The following is a 21,247-nucleotide window of genomic DNA, read 5'->3' on the forward strand; positions in this document are numbered from 1 at the left end:
ACATCTCCAGTTCCCCACGAGCAAAAACTAGATGTCTAAATGATACTCTGAGACGAAGTGCAAAAAAAGACCTACCAGTGCCTGGTAATTGTATAACATTCCTCCCATAAGATCTCAACGTCCTAAACATTATCTCTTCATAACACACTGGGAGATACAGTTTCTCCTCAATTTATATACTGGGAACTGCAACACGCAGAGACAAAGGCTCTGACCATCAGAAGTATTTACATTCTGTTTAGCTCTAATTTGCTTTGATCTAATGGAACTAGGTACCTAAGTACCTTTATGTATCTGACACTAAATGATTAATCCTAAGCTAAACTAGAAGTTTTAGAAAAAAATGGACTGTCGTCTCCCTTCCCTCTGCCAAATACCAGACTGGCATCCCAAGCCCTTTGCCACCCTGCCTAGCAATTAAAGTAAATCATCCGGATGGCGATGCAACGAGAGCCGTCCTTACCAGGCTCCCGCTAGGACTGTGTATCCAGGGAGAAAATCCCCATCTCTCACTAATGACCATTAAGCACGCCAAGCCGCGCTCCCTCTCCAGCTCACAGCCAGACTGATGGGATGTTGTTTCGCTACTGGCTCAGGCAAGTTGTAAATGAGAAACAGATGCTACCCCAGTTTGGAGAAGCCAGTAGCTTAAACTGCTGCCTCATAAACCTTTTTAGTGGCACTTTTCCTTATATATTTTTTATTTTACTTCTAACAGGGACTTTCACGGATTAACAGCCAAGAGTGATTTTAAACTCCAACAGGCCAGAAAGCGGGCTGTGCTGGGAAGGAAAGAAAAGCCCTTTTCTGCAGTGGAGCCGGTTTACAGGCTGGAAGGGAATGCCACCGTGAAGCTCAGCTCTGAGGTTCCCCCAGACCCTGGTATCACAGATCCAACCCCCAGCTCAGCCTTTACACTACCACCAGCAAACTCCTAAGATTCATGGTGGTTTCCATCCAACTCTTCCGAGCTGACTTTGCACGCACGTTCCTTCCTCCTCATTATGCACCGCACACCTGAACCACCTTCTACTCAAGGTCTGGCTGCATTTAAGGTTTTGCATTTAACCTCAAAGTCATATCGAGGACCAACGGGAGACAAATGGCTCCACTCCAGAGAGGTCCCAAGCTCTGTGGAAAGCCCGTGTTTGGGAGGAAAGGCATCCTGGAGCAGCAGAATCTTTTATCACATTATGATTGAAAACAAAAAATCTCCAGTCACATCACCAGTGGGAGAACCTCAGTGCACAGTCCTGAAAATAATGAATATGTTATGGACCATTATCCTTCCTGGCCACTGCTATTCGTGAGACGACTGTTAAAGAAATGCTTCTTCCTTTAGAGACATGGGAGAGGACTTACATTTTCAAATCTGCTCTCTAGTGCTGAAAATGCTGGTAGCAAAAATTGTTCTGCCGTCATTAGAGATGAGTAGGACATAATAGATTTTCTTTCCTTTGGTTTCAGCGAGAGAAAAATGTCACATTGGGATTCTGGTGAAAAAAAGGCATGCAGCCTGTGAGTGCACGCCGCTCGGGGAAACACCGAGAAAGGCAGTCCCTCTGTGCTGGCTGACAGCTACAGTGATCACACTAATAAGGGGATACACATTTTGGGATGGAGCGATACGTAGGAAGATGCCACGCTACCGAAAGCCCAGGGCACTCCTGGGGAGCCACACTGCTGCTGGCGGTTGCTGCTGAATTTATCAGATGAGCGAGTGAAGCCGCAAAAGCCGCAGGGGCTTGCTGAGGGTGCGGGGCTTGCTCGGACGCTGCACGCCTTGCAGAAGCGCTGCTGGAAGCCTTCTCCTCCCTCTTTGTGCTATTTGCCCATCCAGGCTCATTGCTCAGCTTCCAGGTCTTTTTTTTAATTTGTTTTTTAAATCGCTGCCGCAGCGATATACACCGGCATCCCTGCACACACAGGCCTTCCCCTGGAGCGTGCGCGAGTGGGGACGGGTCTCCCGTGGGTGCTGCCGCAGTAGCACCTCGGTCCCACACTGCACATGCAGGGCTGAAGCGGGGTGATGCCCTACAAAAGCAGGCCTGGCAGATTGGTTTGTCCGTTCACCACCTCTTCTACCTGCCACCTGATCTAAAAGCCAGTCAGTGCTAACATAAATTATTTGTTAGGGGTATATCGGCAGCTTCAGCGATGCCTCTGTTGATGCTTATTCGCTTAATGGGAATTTCCTGATGAACTGGGAAGCGGTTGGCAGCACCAGTCCTGCTGCTGGGATTGGAGCTGTGCGGCTGTGGCAAAGGTCCCCTCGTGGTGGTAAATGATGAGACCATCCCCGGTTTGTAGGGCTCAGGGCTGGGTGCTCGATTCTGCACTTCCCTGTGCTAGTGCCAGAAAATACAGAATAAGAGGGAAAACTGCAGCCAGTGGAATATACAATTTGTTCCATAATCAGTTTACTTTGTTTTTTAATTCATGAGAAGTAAATCCTGCAGTGAGTTAGAAAGGCCATTATTGCCTCCTCTCGCTAAACAAACACACGCTGAATCCTCTCATTATCCTTCTTGACTTCTGTATACCAGAATAAACACAAATCAGAAGATCTGCTAGAGAAAGACAAGACTCCGATGTATGAGTGGCACAGACTCTCAGGGAATATTCTGCGTATGAAGTATCACCGCACGCAATTTACAAAGACATTTTATGCTTCTCCAACGCTTTTTAGCCTCAAAGATTCCAAGGTCTGTAAATACCTTAAAGACCCGCAATATGCATCTGTCTCTGGAGGAGAACAGAGCACCCATGGTTATTATTTGTGTTTAACAGAGCAGTTTTAGTAAGTCAAATCTTCTTGCTCTTATCTGGAAAAAAATGCCTAGAAATGGCAGGCATTTCTTTTGACTGCGGGATTTAGCCCAAATGGAAGAAAATATAATGTTTTCATATTTTTCATCTGAACCCCCCCCCCCAATGTTAACTTGCTACACACATTTTAAAGTTATAAACATAAACGAATCTGGCACATGAATGTAAACCCCTGGCTCACAGTTGTGTTCCCAATGATATAAATTACAGTCCCCGTCACTCATGGAAACACATTATTCTTCATTTTTGCTACTGGAAAGGAGAGCAGACCTTGCTCCTTAGAAACCAAACATGAAAAGAAAGGCAACTGAAGCGAGACTTTTCTCACTGGTAAATTCCTACCCAATGCCCTTTTGTCCTGAGCTCTGTGCTGTATGCACGTGCTGTAACCCGGGTCTTCGCCATTAATTTACGAAGTACTGTGATATTTACAGCCATGCAAAACACGGAAGGCCGGAGAGCCTATTTCTCACCCACAAACAACCCTTTGTGTACCAGAGGTGAGGATAGGAGCAATTCCCTTGGACACGGCCAGGTTACGGGTGGGAACACCTCCCTCCAGCTCCCTGCAGCACTCCCGTCCCCAGCAGCCCTGTAGAGCACTTTCCTGCGTGGCTCTTTGCCCCTCCAAACACCAAACACTGTAGGTTATACACACCATAAATCTACTGCTGAAAAAAGTGTTGCCAATAAGCTCAAACCAATCTTCTCAAACTGAGATGAGTTAATCTTGCTGCAACTGGGCTTTTTGTTACTATTGGTACTTTTTCAGACAAACACATCTCTCCAGAAGCTAGATGTGACCCAACAAAGTCATTTGCTGACTTTGGTGGACTTAGATGTGGCCCTGAGTGATCTCCTACACATCATAGTTCCCATTCAGGTATTCAACAGTGGGGACTGTAAGGACAGGTATGAGGAAGGTTTGATTTTGTTTTATTTCCTTCAAGGCGCATCAGGCAGCACTCAGCATCCAAGGGCACAGCCGGGGGCAAAGGTGTTGCTCTAAAAGCAATGAGAATTTAAAGGAGTCAGACTAGAGCCAAAATTTGTCTCTGCACTAAACTCCCAGAATCTGAAATGCTCCGTCCCCCTGATTCAGCATCTCACACGTGGAAATGGCATTATCTGCACACAGTGGACATCAAAGAGGGATGGGATCCCACATTCTGGGAAACTAATAGGATTTATTTGATTCTAGCTCTCCACTGGGATGGGGTGTAAGAATATATTTATGTATCTACATTCCTTTTCATCTGCATGTTTTATACATTCAGAGAGAGGCATCTTATAGCCTCACACACACACAAACCCAACCACCTCAGACACATTAAAATGATATCATAGGCCTGATCTGAAGCTTCGTAAAGCGAGACAATCAGTGTCACACACCCGTGTGGCCTCTTCCTGGAGAAACCCTGCTTTTGTGGGTGCAAGCCAGCCCCAGGCCTTTGCCTTCCCATTGCTCTTTCGATAGCAATATCTAAGCAGGCACCTTCTGCGGACAATTGACACCTCAGGCTGAGAAAAGGCTAAGAAAATAGAGTTGCTTATCTAATTATTAACTCCTAGCAAACTGGCCACCTGGAGACAGAGGCCTCAAAAGAGTTGGGTTTACCCCATGTCAGAAACTTCCCACCAGGTGAGGATATCAAGAACAACCAGCTCAGTCCTGGAAGGCATCTTTGCCTTAAAGGCTGTGAAGGCTTCTGTATTTATCTACCAACGACGGCAAACCAAACGTGCCTCGCACACAAACAATACGTTTTCACTTTTGCAAATGTAACAGCATGATGCAAGACAGAGATCTGACACTCAGGGCGCATCTCTTCCCAAGCATCACAAATGTCTGCGGTTATCACTTACCGATGGCTTCACAGGCCACTCGCTACCCCTGTGACAAAGCACCGACCCATCTTCGGAGGCTGTCCTCTCCATCACCCGCGTCTATGCTGAGCTCTGCCCTTAGATTTTAGTAAACAATTCCTGCTGACAGGGCAGGCGGAGAGACAGAAAAAGCTTGGTCTCTCATTTGTACTTTCATGGAAAGCAGGGCAAAAAGGCAGCATTTAGCTCGGTCAATACAGCCAGAAGACTGCAAGGAGCAAGTGTACAGCTGATGAAGAAAGGCTTTCTTTCCCCCATCACCTTGTAAAGTGGCTGAGGCTTTGAGCTCTTTTCCCTTCTCAAGACAGACGACTCCTAGGAGCATCAAAGGGAGTTCGTTACACATCGAATCCCACTGGGACACAAATTCTGATGGGCCAGGAGTAAAAGGGAATATTCAAGATATTTTCTCTTAAATTAAATATAAAGGCATGAGAAAATTTCCAACCCCGTGTGAACACGTGTGCAAATCTTATGTGAGAAGAGGCACATGGGACTGAAAGTAGGGCAGCACACGCCGGCGCTGCTCCCTCCGCGGCAGAGGCACTGCCGCGGTTATCACCGCAGCGCCAGCAGCACTGCTCCGGCTCCAAACGCAACCAACTTTCTGCTAGGAGGGGAGCGACGTTGGTAAGCACAAACTTTTTGCTAATACATCAGGCCATGACACAATGAGAACATCGTGATCTGAATTGTTTTAAGAGAGGAAACTCTTTATGAGGCATTTATCTCATGTCTTGTGTTAGCCAGAGTGAAATGCCCGTAATAAAGGTATTAGCACTGCACTGTGTACGCAAGTGGCAATTCATTTGCCTTAAATGAGCAAACAAATTAGGTTTTGGTGGCTGGTTGTGCCTGTATGTTCAGAGGTTTGGAGAAGTCATGATGAACAGTGGAGCATTTGTATCGTTACCATCAGCCCTTATCAAAAGTAATCACCAGGAAGGTGTTAGATATCACCTAACATCCCCTGGTAAGAAACAACCTCTACAAGATGAAGACGACAGAGGAAGTTCTTTGGAGACACGACAGTCCTGTGATCCCAGCAGGCACTGGCAGAGATACCAACTCCTCCACTCGCTCCCTCTGTGTGATCTCAGGCAAGTCCTGTGCATTCCCAGGAGAAAAACAGAGATAATGGGATTGTCCTACTTTACCAGAGACTTGTCAAACACTTCTGAGATCATGGGGTTGAAGACCTATAAAACTGAGAACTACAACTATAAAGCCTGGCAATATAGTGATGCTTCGACTGTGAAGGAGAAAAAACCCCACATCACTCGGGAGAAGGAAAAGCAAAGGTTTTTGCTTTCTCTTGTTATGTTGAAAGGAAGTTTCTTGACTTTGAACTGGACTGAGAAAGCTTTAGGTTTGTCCCCAGGGTGGATGCTTGTCCTTGGGCATTCGTTCCTTTTGCCGCATGGGGCAGCTCTTTGAGGCTGCTACGTGAGCCCCTCTTCTCCTCCCTTGAAGGTGGCGGGAGGCAGCGCCTGCTCCCAGTTACACTGCCCACCCCTCGGCTCTTGCAGACTCCCACTGAGGTATGTACACACGCAGCTCAGTAACATTTCTTGCCTTCTATCTCTGTGCCTCCTGGCAGCATTTTAACCAGAAAGACCCATGAGTTAAGTTTCAAGTTTACTATTGGTTTAGCAGCAGCCTGGCAGCTTCAGTCACTTCTTTTTAACGGCTCAGTGTTTTACTCTACTGACTGATCTCTTCTGCTTTTCTCTACCTCCACTACTCACTGACAAGGGTTTGTCTTGATGCTGGCTAACCTTACTCTCCTTTCTTTTTCTAATATTTGTGTATGTTCTCACTGCTGCCTTTCCCACTTTCCAAGACACTCGGGATTTTCAAAGCACCTTTTAAACCCTTTTTTTTCCTTGCAGCTTTAGGACCTGCACCCATTTCAGGTGCTATAAAGCTACGTGTAGGGGCAGTAAGGGCAAAGACCAAGACCCTACCAGCATCAGAGGCTGTATGTGCTCTGTACTTGGTGAATCTGAAGCAGACAGCAGCATGGGAATCCGACAAGCCAACGGGTGCGGAAACCCCAGACGAAGGGGTTGGTGGTAACCTTTGATCAGGAATTTGTGCTAACAAACTCCTTTCCTCCATGGATTCCTCTGCCTCGGGTCATACAGAAGATCTGGCAGAGACGTTAATGGGCTATGCCTCCTTCCAACTGTTAAAGCTATTTTTGGACTTGAGCTCCACACCTTTTATTAACTGCTAAGAGAGATGGCTCCTAGTACACAGCGCTGGAACCGGAATCAATTCTCTTTTCCAAAGTCTGGGGCTGTTCACATCTGTAATTCCCTTCTTAATCAGTTTACAGTCAGGCTCCTGCCATAAATTTCAGACCTGCCAACACAACCCACTGAATGAGTCCCACCAAGAGCTGTGCATTTGACTTGTTGCTTGCCGTCGGGCAAATCCCTGCACGCCTTGCATGTAAAGTGGAGTTGCTGAAACGTGCTGGTCTTTGAGGAGTCTTTGAGACCCCTGAAGGAAAGCACTACAGCAATTACAGTTATTACTGAACCTGAGCATACCCACGTATCAGAGGTGGGATCAGCTTTGGCGTTCACATCAAGACACATCACTTTAGCTAGACTGACTCCTCTAAAGCTGCATCTGCACTTTTCGATGCCAGCCAAGAAAGGAACCCTGACGCACGGAAAGTCAAAAAACTTCACATAAGCATTGGTTATGTTAATTGTACCATAGAAAAGCAAAGAAGAGCGAGCTGAAACCCCGGTCCGGTACCTCAGAGACGTTGATCCGTCCCTCCTGAAAGGAGCACGTGGTGGGGTCGTGGGTGCAGAGGTTCCGGTACTTGCACCAGTGGCAGCGGAAAGCACTGTTCACACAAGACAGGCACCTGGGGGGAGAAAGGAGGAGTTACGGAGGAGGTTTATCACCTTGGGAGGTCTGTACAGTAACAGACAGGCCTAGACAGAAGTTCAGGCTCAGGGTCCTTCATGGGAAAATATCTTTGGAGGGATGTTTTGATACAACAAAAGTAACAAACAGCTTTGGGAAAACGCGCCTTCAAAAGACAGTCTTTAAGCAACCTCACAATTCATTCAGTAATAAAGTACAAGCTGGGATTTATTGCACATCATTGCATTGGCGTAAAATAAAGCACAATATTGCACAGACACCAGACTTGATTTTTCGTTTCTAGAAAGTGGAAAACAAGGCAAGCCTGGCAAAAATTGGATCAGTTGTTTTACAAGTCAGGAATGCTTCAAGTCAATGGTAACACTTTTGCTCAGCCTTGGAGTGCAAAGAGTCCAGCAAGCACTTTCGATTCATGTTGGAAGAAATTAACTGTTTATGAAATGTTTTTGAAAGAACACAGACCCTTTTCAGACATGAGGTGGCCCAGCTGCCAGCGAACTGGCTGGGTGGTTTTTATTCTACACTAACTGGCTGCCAGTTAGATGCACGGTCCGTGACAGCTGCTAATATTTGCAGTAACCACCTCCTCCATCTCTGAGGCCAACCCTCCGTGCCACGTGGCAGCGTTTTGGTGACCGTCTGCTGGCATAAGTATAAGTTGTGCCCATGGGATTCAGCCCTGTAACCTGCGGCTCCAGAGACCGTGGTGCTGCCTGGAGCGGGCAGTGCCCGGGGCAGGGATGCGCTGGAGCGAGCCCAGCGTCAGCACAGGCAGACGAGCATCACCAGGGAAGCGGGAGCGCGGCCTTAGGCAGGAAACTCTGGAAAACGAGGAAAACGGGTCTCTGGGCAGAGGCTCTCTTGCCAGCTGGGCAGAGGTGCCAGGGCAATGCCTCTCGCGGGCTGCTGCCACGAGAACGCGTGTTTTAGTAACTCAGTTGTATTTTCCTTCTGATGCATTCGTAGTGACCTTAACAGCCAAGGAAGCTTATTCTCATCATGCACATGCAAATCTGGGGAAGAATATCAAGTGCTGCAAGCTTATTTAATTACGCGTTCGTTTGACCTATTTCTGTCTCTGTTTCGGTCTGTAGCACTTCTCCCACCCACCCTCACCTGGCCTGGTCCTGGCCTCCAGTGTTCCCATCTGGTGTTGGTGGAGCTCTCTGCTCCCCCCAGCACCGGTGGCTCCGAGGGAGGAGGACCTCTCTGATCACCCAGACCAAGGGCTTGGTTCAGCACCTCTCTCTGTACCGTGGTTTTCTGGGTGCTGCTTTCAGCTCTGCTCAGCCCTGGCTGAGCGGGGCGAGGGGCTCCTGGCAGGATCCTGAGCTCTCTGACACTGACACCAGGTCACCGCCTTTGCTCTTTCATCCCGATTCAGCTTTCTCAAGGACCACTGTCTCTCTTTTGCTTTGGAAAGTGCACCTCTACACCTCATCTGTTCCTTATTAAAAGGGACTTAACACAGAAGCCACCACCACATTCCCTGACCCACCTGCAGCTCCTTGGGGACCCAGGAATTCATGCACCTGAGCACTGAACCATCTCAGCCCGTGGGTTCACAACAGTTGGATCCAGCACAGGAGGTTACACAGAATTAGTCTGCAAAAGCAGCATGTTCCTGTCCAGCCCCAAACCCCCCCCGCCCCTCTCAGCGTAATGCCACCTCCCAAGGTGTACGTGCTTCATACACCACAACCACTTCTTGTGCTGCCGCACAGCCACAAAGGGCACAGCTGCTCTCCTGCTCTCTCTAGACGCCCTCGCCGTTGCAATGAAGAGTCTCAGGATCAATAGGTCTCTCTTCTCCGCTGGCTGAGACCTGTATTCCTTCCTCCTTTTTGCATGCTGTGATTCATTCCTGCCAGGCTGGCTCCTGCCCTTGTTGAACTCACTGATAAGGAGTCCGGCATGATGTAAGTGCTGCAGAATTTACCACCGCGTTAGCACTTTATCTCCAAACACAAGCTGGTAGAAAGGCATGGTCAGATGAAGCCAAATAACAGGCCAGAAAAGACACATTGCCTCTCCTGATTCAAACCTCAGCTCCTAAGTGAAAACAGGGGTCCCTGGGATGCCATCCCTCACGCAAATTCAAAACCACGAGAATGCAGAGAAACTGCTGGAGGGACTGCAAGTGCTTGCAGCTGGAGGAGAGGCTGGCGCTGTACAGCCTGACTGAGGGACAAGGACCTAAGGACCGAGTTGTGCACGAGCGGTAGCACAACAGGAGGCAGGGATCATTGGGGTAATGGATACAGACCACCATGAGAGGCAGCATAGGGGGACTGAAGGACTCACAGGGCTCCATTTATCTGGGTACCTCTGCTCTGTGCTACGGCTCAAAACAAAATTAAAAAAAAAAAATGCATACTTAGAAAAACTGCAGGCCAGTCAAGCCCATCAGCACATGCAACCCTCTTCCAAGTGCAGCAGGGAAAGCCCCGTAGCTCGAGGCTTCAAATCCAGTGCAGAAAGATTGGGAGTGACCCTGTGCTGGCACTTCTTGACTCCCACCAGCCACCTCGAGCAACAGATCACGCTCCCGGAGCAAAGGTGGCAGCTCAGCCCTGCCACAGCAGATGCCACCCAGCCCCACGGGTCAGGCCTGCTGTTCACTATCCAATTTCTGGCAGGTCCTGCCCACGTTTCGTTTTGGTGCTTTGGGGCTTGCTTTGTTTCCAGAGAGAAATCTATAAACGCTTCGGGTTTGTAAACGTGTTTTTAAGGCCAGCCAGCTGCGTGCACCATGGGCAGATGTGCCCATGGGGGATACGCTTCCACGATGCTCAGCAGCGCTGAGCCCCCCAGCCCTCTGCGGAGCAGCCCACTGTGCCTGCCACACGCTTGGGCTGCTGCATCGGGCTCTCAGGGCTGCTCTGCCCAACTCTGAGGGCAGCTCCTGCTGCCGGCGCTCCCACTTGCCCCGTCTAAAACACAACCACAGTCCTCAGACCCCAGGGCTGGACACTTCCCAGCCAGTCCCTCCGGCGGTCATTGCCCTCCTCTCTCGCCCCGTGGAGCATCCTCGCAGTAGCCAGCACCCTGCTCTCCCGGCCGGTGCGGTGTGGAAGGGCTCTGCCTCCTCCGGCTGCCTGCAGCCCCCCTCCCCGCTGCCTGCAGCCCCCCTGCCCTGACCCTCTGCTCTGCCTTCGCCAGCTGCCCGTGGAGCCGCATCCCAGTTCACAGTTGCGGGATCGCGCAGCTTGGGGGCACCAGCAGGTTGAGGTTTTTTTTTCAGGCTCACTCCGCCTGCGTCTCACAAGGCGGAGAAAGCTCCACAGGCACCCAGAGAAGTTTAGAGAAGACGGGGACCGGTGGGCTCCCCTTTTACCGCATGCGTCTGCTGGCTGAACCAAGCAGCCTGATAACCCCCCCACGGCTGGTGGCGGAGCCCAGCATCCTTTTCCCAGCCCTTTCTCTTTTTTCAGGCGGTGTTTGGCTTCGCTTGGGGACGGGCCGGGAGCACTCACAGCTGGTGGGCACTGCAGTTGTAGAACTTGAACTCCGTGCTGACAAACGTCCTCCCCGTCTCCCGCGACTTCAGCTGCAGCACCACGCCGAACCAGTCTGGGGATGCAAACCAGAGCCCGTCAGTCCCGGCAGCAGTAACGAAGGAAGCAACAGCAGACGCGGGGGCACCCGCTCCCCGCCTGCCAGCGTGCTGAGCCATCTGCTTCTGGGGTAGAAGGTGGAAGTCGGGTTGCTTTCGTCTCCCTACTCCCCCAGGCATCAGGCCCCCCACCCGTGGTGAGCCTGCCACAGTTTTCCCCAAGCTGGGGGCTGAGCATCCCCCTGGCCGGACCCTGCCCTCGAGCACCCTAGGGTGCCAGGCTGGCTGTCTCCAGCAATGCCTCCAAACCAAATCAGGCTCGAAGGCAAAATGCGTTGGAGACACAGAGTCTAAACGCTGCCTTGGGTCACAGTGAAATGATTTTGGAATCCCATCCTGTTCCCTAAAGGATTCTGTCTCCAGTATAAAACCACTAATTCAGTCTACTCTGAGAAGCAGCCCAAGACTAGAGCAGGAGACAATGCTGGAAACGAGGGCATTAGGGAAGCTCTTTAGGAGCCTCAGCACTGGGCTAATTAAGAGCAGATTGCTCTTCTGGAGCTGCTGTGGGTAAGTCTATGCTAGTCCTGCTACAACTGCGGCTCTCGGCCCCCAGCGTTCACCAAGTCTCAGGCTCCATATAATGCCTTAGAAATACAAAGATATCAGCAGGGAAGCACAGTTGACACCTGGAAGGATGCCAAGGAGAAAATGAGTTTTAAGCAAGCAGCATTTTGGTTATGGGAAGAGAAAATATGACAGCAGTGACATTAATGAAGAAACAACCCAAAGATCAGGACCAAAGAATAGAAACTGCATCCACCTACTCGTGGGTGCTGAGCCAGGCCGAGGGGAGGGCTCCCGCTCTCCAGATCCACCCGGCGTGGCAAGGCTGCGAGCCCCTGCCCCACTCATGAGCCCCCCGGGGGGGGACAGACGGCTCCTGACCTGTCTTGGGGAGCTGCCTGGCAGCGCAGGGAGGGTGCAAGGACAGGGCAAGCACATGGTGCTGCCTGCTCCCAGCTTATCTTTCCCTGTGTGGGATGCATTTCTTAAGGATGAAGCATATTTAGCTCCCTGGGTTCAATGGTGTTTGACGGGAGCATGAATTTCTCCAGCAGCATCCCCAAAGGGTCTGCTCCAGCCAGCAGATACTTCCAAACCTACACCGTACCGCGCTTTCTGGTGGCACAGATGTCATGTTGCTGTCCAGAAGTCAGTTACTTACCCTGATCCACAGGTATGGCAGGAACATCTTTTGCTGCTGGTGAAACACACACAACCCGGCTGCCTGAAACCTGCCCTTCCACCTCCGTCAGGTTTCCGAAGAGGCAGGTGACTCCAGCCGTCAGGTCCGGAGCATCGCTCACCAGCAGGCTGAGCTGCAGCCGGGGAGAGGAGGGGCAGAGGGGAAACAAAACACGGCCGGCAACCTGTTAGCAGGCAGAGCTGCCTGAGTTTCCTTTGTATTTTCAGTACCTGCTGTTTTCCCATTCAATGCTGACCCCCTTCAATTACCCATCCACCCACAGGAGGTGGCCAGCTGCCCTTTCGTGGGAAGCGGAGGAGGAAAAAGCAAGCCAAGCATGCAGGTTCTTTACCAGTACAAAAACACCTTGCTGAGCTTTTGGGTACTGCAGTTCAGGAGAGGTGGCAAGGGTAACTTTTTGTCCCCCCGGTTGCTCTACAGAAGCATTGCCACCCTCGACGCCCTCGTCAGGAACCTGGGACAGCAGCAGCAGCAGCGCATTGCCTCTCATGCACGAGAGCAGCAGCGACCGCCCCGACAACCCTCTGCACTGTCGTGGTTTAACCACGACACGCACGCACCCCAGCTCCAACCACCTCCCCGCGCCGCGACCGCCCCACTGCACGCACGGGAGGGACAGCCCTGCCCCGGCCACGCGTGGCCATCAGAAACGAGCAAGTCCCCACTGACCCCATCCTGAACGGGGACCGTCCCTGTGGCAAACCGGTGCCTGAAGGGGGTGAGTGGCCTCCCAACAGCCCCGTGCCGCTTCGACGCTGAGCGCGGGCGGGGGCAGCCGGCCCCGGGGGGGGAGCTGGAAGGGGCTGCAGCAAGGCCAGCTGCCACGGGGTGCTGGGGGGCTCGGAGAGCAACAGCTGGGATGCTTCAGAGAGCCAGGCCTGAGCACAGCTCGCAGATGAGGTTTTTGGGAAACAAAGCCTTTCCTTTCAACAGCTAATGAAACCGGACCAAGAGAAATGTGAGCTGAGGCCCAAGGGGAAGGGGAATTTGTTTCTGCCATCCCCACCCCCTTCCTCCCCAGCTCGGATGACTCCTTTCCTCCCCAGTCCCTCTGCGAGCCTGACTTCATGAGAAAACATTTGTGCCGATGGGAAGGGAGAAAGGCTGGAGAACGGACTGTCCGCTGCGAACCTGGAAAGCGCTGGAAATGCCTCTCCCCATCAGGTCTGCCCTTCCCCGCTTGCCGGCAGCACCTACCGGGAGGCTGTGCTCAGAGACGGAGATGCTGCTGGGCTGCACGGTGACGCTCATGCACTGGCCGATGCTGCCTGCAAATCGGTACGGCTCGTCTGCTCGCTCGCAGCTGTCCCTCGGGGAGCACCTGCCACACATGAGCACACATCAGAGCACAGAAAGAACCCGGGGAAGATGTCGAACAGCACAAGGTGCTACAGCTGACCAGGGGTGAGCTAACCAGGAGGGCAGAGCCTCCACCAGGGGAAGGGGGAGTTATCAGCAGGACCGGGGGCAATGCTCTGCACCGGGACCAGGTAGCGGGCACAAACTCCAGGTTAGGATCAAAGGGCACTGAAAAATATTCTGTCATCAGAGGAAAGACAAACCGCAAGTATCTCAGGAGCAATTCCCAGTCCCACCGGCACTGGACAGCGGGCACTGTGGGTGCGGGGTGAGCCAGACACTCTGCCGCTGCTCGGCCAGGGCCCCTGCAAGCCATAAATTCATCATCTGCACAGAAACTAAACCGTAGAGCAGTAACAGGCAGTAACAAGATGATGCCTCCATTCTAATTAAAACAAAAACACATAGTTCATTAATCGTCTCCTCCTGGAGCTGAGGAGTGCGGCAGGGCCAGGAACGGGACTTTCCTCTCCAGCGGCTGCCGGCTGCGCTTTGGCCGCTTTGCACACCTTGGGCTCCCAGGTCTCCCCCATTCCCACCACCAGGAATGCAAGCCTCTTAGCATGCTGTGTGCTCCAGGATGGCTCGTTATCCCTGTTTTTCTATTGCAGGTATCCTTGGAGTGGAGTGAAATTAAGTTACTTCCAACAGGTAGAGGAGTGCCCACTGGGAAACCAAGGAAGAATTATCAGCGTTTCAAACCAGATATCAGAGACAGCAGCACGGCACTGGCATCCCTCAGTGATTTTCTATTTTATGTCATTTGGGGAAAATCCTTTTCTTCCAACCCCCCTCCCTGGGCACAGACGACATATTGGCCTTTTGGTGTTAATGGGCTTAATAAGCTATCAGCAAACTTTATCACTTTGCACTCCTTGCTAATCTTGGACCCTATTTCAAATGGTGGCACAAAGGTCAGAGGATTGAGATGCTGTCACCAGCGCCACATGCCACCAGCAAGTTCCTTTCTGACAGTTACTCGCATGTTTATGTTACTTGAATTAACAAGGTGCTGCTGTCAGACTGCTTGTTTCCCTGGTTCCCTATGGAGCAGCTCGGGCAGTCCCAGACACACACATGCATCAGCAGAAACACCTCCTGCCCACGCAGAGGCTGAATTTTGCCATGCACATCTAACTCTGACCAGCTGACAAGTGCCTGGCAAAACCAGGGCTTCCCGCTCTGAAAGAGTGAACTATCATCCTCCCCGTGAGGCTCTTTGCTTTTGATTAAGAAAAGCGGAGTTTAGACTTTCCCTTTCCAAACCACCTGTGTGATCCCCGGCAAACACTGGTGCTGTTCTCCTCACCCTCTTGCTTTTTTTAGCTTTTTTTTGAGGAGTATAATGGAGCTAAATATGAATGCTGCCAAAGGAAGAATTATTGAGGTTTAAGTGAATCTGTAAGATAGCTTTAAAGTGAGCTCTTGACTGGAGCCTTTATCTCATTGACTCACTGGAATGGCTCTTTTTTATCATACTATTTATGGCAACAGCCCTAACAGAGATAAATAGGTCTGTAGACAATAACGCACTTGCAGAGAGCAGCATATGGAAGTCTTGCAGGTTTCAAATCCCACTGGGCTGAAGAGACTCTTTAACAATCTCCTGGAGGCCTCTGCTTGCTCCCCAAGAGCGCCGTTCCGTTCGTAGAAGAGGAGGAGCAAAGGATCCTGCTCTCGCATGCAGAGGACGAACTTGCGTGGCGAGCAAACCCCCGGCTGGGAGGACACAGCGGAGGTGCTGGGCAGAGCCGGGCTGCTCAGCCATCGCGCTGCTGCTCCAGCATCCCCGGGTGAGCAGAGGAGTTCTGCAGAAGGACGAGCACCTTTCCCTTCCTGCTGCTTTTCAGCACCTTCTCGAACGTCCCGGGTCCAGGATTCCTCAAAGCGCGGTGCAAGGCGTGCGCTGCCCACGGCCGGCGGGTTCAAGCTCATCGCTAGAGCTACCCCGGTCAGCCTGCACTGCCAGCATGACCGACTCCTGCTTCCAGAGCTCACCGATTTAATCCTCACAGATAGCTCATTCATGAGCATCACTACTATCACTACCCTTAAATTCTCAGTACGCACACATGCGTGCAAGCACCCTACTGGGCAACAGAGCCTTAAGCCCTGACTCAGGCCTCTAAGAGACGGTAATACATAACGAGCACACAAGGAAAAGTTTACGTAATTTTGGATAATGAAAACTTATCCCAGGATGACTCAGATCCTTTTACTTTTCCTTTATTACCCCTCTCTGGCTGGTGGCGTGGAAGGCAGGACACACTGCCTGATGCCGCCTGGAACGGGGCAGTGGTCCGTCTGTCTATCTCACGCCCGTACCTGTTCAGACATCCAACACACCATCTAAAATTCTGGGTTTTTTTCTGGCTCCCTGATAGCTCAGAACCTGCATGTCCACGCTCTCAGCTAAGCCTCTGGCAACGGCAAAGCTGGATGCCAAGTGCCCAGAGAGGAGCTGCCTTGCGGGCTGGCCTGCCCTGCTCCTCCGCAGGGCACAGCTCTTGCACAGAGATTCCCGGAGCTGCCTGGGGAGTCTCGGTATCCCCAGAACACAGACCCCAAACCCGAGGAGTAAAACCTCACAACTAGCAGTGGGGAGAAACAGCTGGATTTCAATCCCCAACCGAGACTCAGTGCTGGTGTTTACCATACCCACACTTGCTCAGGCGGCCAGCCACTGTCTTGCTCTTTCAAGGACGAAACTGTCTCCTCTTCTGCCCCTCACCCTTTTTACCAGCCCTCAGAAACCACAGCGTGAGCATCACACCCTGACCTGCAACCCTTCCACTGAGCAAAGGAGCAGCTGGTCCATCTGGCAGAGGGACATGTAAGAATTAGAGGAGAGAGATGACAAATTAAATACAAACAGTCCAGCGCTTGGGGCCTCCAAACAAATATGACAGGCTTCAGGAACAGCAAGATAAACTCAATTATTTACAGTCTAAGACAAAAGCTAAAAAAATGATCATTGCTCCAAGCAGGCCAGGAAAGCGCAGATGCTCGAAGGGAGAGTTGAGAAATACCATTAGGGAAGAAACTCTTGTTGGTAATAGGTTAATGCCGAAATGTCACAGCCAAAAGGGCAGAGGAAATGACACTTTTCTCTCCTCTTGACATTGAGGGTTTTCTCTCTGCAAAATGAAGATAACAACCTTTACCTGCTTCCCAGGTGGTTTATGAAGATTCAGTTCATTAGCATTAGGAAAGCACTCAGTGATCCTTGCAGAGGAGCTGCTGCAGGAGTCTGAGGAGCAACACCAAACACACACACCTATAGATACTCGATGCAGCCATCCCCTCCTGCTGCCCAGCTCAGCAGCACCAGGCACTACGAGGCCACTGTCCCCGGGTGAGTGGATGCTCCTGTACCCCTACAGCTGGTTCCTGGGAGCACCTACAGACCTGCAGCTTGGGCCACATGCTGAGAAGAGCACGTCCCTTTTCCTGCCTTCCTCGTCCCCTCAAAAGGCTGTGGTGGCTTTTGTCCCAACTGCTGGAAAGGCACACGGGGATGGCTGCCCCGAGGGAAGAGCCAAAGGGATGGGAATCACTGGGCATGGAAATCACTTCCTTCTGACAAAGCCGCTGTGACAGTAAAGACTTTCGGACACAACTGCACGTATGGTGGCTTAGCTGTAGGACTGGACAGGCTCGTCTGAAAGGAAAAACCCTAGAAAAAAAAGATGCCCAGGACGCCTGTGCCCCGCGTTGCCATGCTGCTGGTGGGGGCCGCTCTGCCACTGCCCCCAGCCCCTGCCCGTGGGCAGCCTGCGGGATGCTCAGGGCCAGCGGCTGCAATGGTTCTCCTGCATCTCCCCAAGCGTGGCAACGACTCTTCGCAAACCCGGCAAGCCGTGGGGAGCCAGTTTGCACCCCAAAGCCCGCAGGTCCCGAATCCAGGCCGGATTTGCGGAGAAGCCTGCCATTCCCTGCTCCCCCTCCAGCACCTGCTCCTCAGGCAAGTGGCCAAGAGCTGCTGTGCGGGTCCCTGAACTCTGCCTCCGCCCCGATTTCCATGCATTTAACGGGGCTGCTCTGCAAGCTGGCACATGGCCGGAGGGATTTCTATTCCTCTCCTCCAGCCTCCTCGAGGCTTTCCCCTCCTCCCCCGATCTGCCTCTGCCTGGTGGTCCCTCTTCCGCCTTAGGAAGTGATCGTTATTGTGGCAGGGGAGAGAAAGGAAGGACACAGACACCTCCTGAATGCAGAGAGTGTTTCCTGGAGCTCCCCTGAAAAAAAAACCCACAACCCTTAGCCCTTTGTGCCTGTGGATGTGCGTGAGGAGCTGCCAGCTCCCAGCCTGCGCTGCCGGCTCTGGCCCATCGGGGACAGCTGGAGCACAGACCCTCCGACCTTTCACTGCTGAATTTAAATACCTCTTCCCGACACATTTAACAGGGCTTGGTGCTCTGCTCTGTTCCATTGCTGTAACCTCTCTGAAAGCGAAGTCCCACTCATTTAATCAAGTCTACTATTGCCTTTAAAAATTCCCCATTAATTGGGAGGGACTTGCAGCTTGGGCAAGCAGGAGCGTGCAAAATACGAGGCCTTCATTCCCACCGGTTTAAATTCTGCTTTCCCATCGTGTCCATGGCACCCTCTCCGTGTGGTGTGCAACCCACCGCTCCTAAAGCAAGAATTTGTTTTCCTTTACCTCTTCACAGGAGCTCAGGGATTTTCGATGGCATTCGTGCTGCAATGCAGGGAATGTCCAGGGAAGGGACGAATGAATTTAAGGAACTTCAACCTAATTCATTTTTGCAAAGATTGCATGGAAGGCGCTTGGTGGCTTTGAAAGGTGCTTTTATCATCACCACCAGCAGCTCAAACGAAATGGCCAAGGCTGGACTTACATGTGGTGGAGCGTGCACCAGCCGCAGTGGGGGTCTCCCGAGCTCAGGCACTCCCCGCAGGTCGTGTACTGCTCGCAGGACTCCACGGGCACCCGGGACACCTGCAAAGGAAGCAAACACGTGGGTTCAGTGCTCCTCTGCGCACGGCGGGCAAGCAAAATGAGAGCAGCTCCAGGTCCTGCTTCACCAGTGAGTCAAGTAACACAACAGCGATGCACAAACTTAAATGAATTTGTTCCAACATCCGTGCAGAAATCGGCCAAGAATAGGAAATACTGGGGACCGAGTCTTGAAGTCACTCCGTCCCTCGGGCGCAGCCATGCCATGAATCACGGGCACAGCAGAGCCCCAGCCGGGAGCCCAGACGGCTTCCCACCGCCGGCGCCAGCTTGCCAGAAACCCTCCCGACCTCCCTGCCCAGAGGTGCTCCCGCGGCGAAAGCAGCGTCCTCTCCTCCCTGATTTACAGTTTGCTATCTTACACTTGCCGCGGGGGAAGCTGCTTCAGGAAGGAAAGCTGGCAGGGAATAAAATTCATTGGGATTTTGCAGGTCGGCAGCTGCCTACGTGGGTATTTCGCTATTTGAATTCTCCTGGGCCACCCCGAGCCCTTCCAGCACTAGCATGGACTTGGCCGCCCCAGGCACGACCCCCCCGGGGGCTGCCTGCCTCTCCCAGGCAAGAGATGCCAGAGCAGAAGAGAGAGGGAAGCGCACAAGGGAACACCAACCCAGATCGCTGCTGCAAACCCCCTCTTGCACTTATCGCACACGCAAAAGGTCCCTGCGCGATGCTGAGGTGTAGCACGGTCCTGACCTGTTTACCAGCACTGAAAACCCCAAAGGCTCCAAAATGACACCAAGCTTTAACCATGGGTTGTTGCTTGACTCCAGTGAAGAAATTCCGCTTTAAACTTTCCGACCCACGCCTTGCCACTGCCGGCAGGCGCGGAACGTTTCCATCTCCTGTCCCGACGCCGCAGCGCGGTGCTCCTGCACCGCTCCTGCCGGTGCCCATTCCTCTTCAATGTACTTACATTTCCGTTATCAAATACTGTAAATAATTATTGCTGTCCCTGGCACGGCCGCCCTGCAGCGCCGGCCGCTCCCCTCGGGCCCCAGGAGCGATGCCTGCAACTGGCTGAAAATTAAAACAACTGTCGGCATTGCACTCGCTCTGTCCGTCAAAACAGCGCCCGGCTCCCAGCAGCTGGGGCGCGCGGGGTGAAAGGAGCAGTGTCTCACCAAACAACGGCCACTTTCACGCCAAGTGCTGTTGACACAGTGAGAACCCAGTTCCTCTCTAAACACGACACCAATAGGGCTGCTATTCTTCTTGTTTCCTCAGCCCTACTTAACAGCTTTTCCTAAAACAAAAATTGCGTGTGGATCTGCGGGGCTGGGCATTTTTTTCGCCGAGATGAAGTCCGCGGGACAGGCACAGGGCTCAGCTTGGGGTATGCTAAGAGCAAAGCAGCCCTGGAGCTGGAACCGAGGGGTGCGAGAGGCAGCGCCAGGTACGCCAGGCATGCATTTCGCCTGTGATGGCTGTAAAGATCTTCAGAAATGGAGAAGAGAAATGCAGGGTGATGAAATAGCACAGAGGTGTAACGAAAGGGCTTGGAGGTGTAAAGAAAGGGCTTGGGTTTGATCCTTGGCTGCAAACGGCACCCGGGGTGCCCTCTCAGGGTCTCGTCTGTGACTTGGGTGGCCGCACGTGACACGATTTTACCTGCTTTGCTTCTTCCCTCTCAGGACCGGGGTGGCCGATCCCGGGCTCGGACAGCGTGTGCCGCGCTCCCGCGCCCTGCCCGGCGCTGCAGCCGTGCCCGCGCCCACCCCATCACCGGTAACGACCCGCCATTTCCCAGCGCAGACCAGAGATGCAGACGTTGCACTGCTCCTGGATGGGAGCCTAGGAGCAAAGGCATGTTTTTCAAACCAAACGAGCAGCCCACGGAGCCGCGGTGGCTCTCGGCAGCCCCCACGGGAGTCACCGGCCGCCGCAGGATACGGCGAGGGAGGTCACTGGGTTTCCCCTAAAAGCTGCCCAGCACGTTGAGCTGTGCTGGTGGGATGGCTCTCACCCACCCCGGAGGTCAGGACAGCCCCAAAATCATCGGGCACTGCTGATCCCCTGCCTCTTACCCACAGTGTGAGGCTTGACAGGATCTGTCCCTGTGATTTATATGCAGCTCAGGGCTTGTTTCATGTTTGTGAGGAGCTGGATGCTCTCACAGCACTCTATAAATAACAGAGGATTTGAATTATATGAATAACAGTTCGTTACAGATAATTTTATGTTAGGCATTTGGGTTCTTTTTCTGCTCAGAAGCTGTGGCTTCTCCACATGATAATTCTTTAAAAATTACACAGAAATTTTGAACAATGCCTAGAGTCACAGGTTTCTAGTCCAAATAGGACCATTCGATCCTTTCTTTGTAATGCCTGCAAAATGCAGGGCAGAGAACTTCACCTGTTCTCCTCTTTGCAGCATTCAGTGTTCGGTGACCGAAGCAGACCTGGCAGAGGCGCGTGGGTGGGCTGGGGTACCTGGTCCGACCGAGCACAGTATTAGG

The 21,247-nt window shown here is 52.2% G+C and overlaps 1 protein-coding gene across 2 annotated transcripts in view; it reads right to left on the reverse strand.

Annotated features, from left to right (window-relative positions):
* PLXNA2 (plexin A2) overlaps positions 1-21,247 on the reverse strand; it is a 182,140-nt gene that overhangs the window by 51,135 nt on the left and 109,758 nt on the right. For both annotated transcript variants that reach the window (XM_052815605.1, XM_052815604.1), the window contains exons 5-9: positions 18,671-18,771; positions 13,650-13,773; positions 12,411-12,564; positions 11,103-11,199; positions 7,489-7,603 (exon numbers count right to left, since the gene is read on the reverse strand). In XM_052815605.1, the coding sequence (XP_052671565.1) occupies positions 7,489-7,603; positions 11,103-11,199; positions 12,411-12,564; positions 13,650-13,773; positions 18,671-18,771 (591 nt within the window). The remainder of the gene's footprint in view (positions 1-7,488; positions 7,604-11,102; positions 11,200-12,410; positions 12,565-13,649; positions 13,774-18,670; positions 18,772-21,247) is intronic.

Source organism: Harpia harpyja, chromosome 19 (assembly GCF_026419915.1).
Source record: "Harpia harpyja isolate bHarHar1 chromosome 19, bHarHar1 primary haplotype, whole genome shotgun sequence".
Classification (NCBI taxonomy): domain Eukaryota; kingdom Metazoa; phylum Chordata; class Aves; order Accipitriformes; family Accipitridae; genus Harpia; species Harpia harpyja.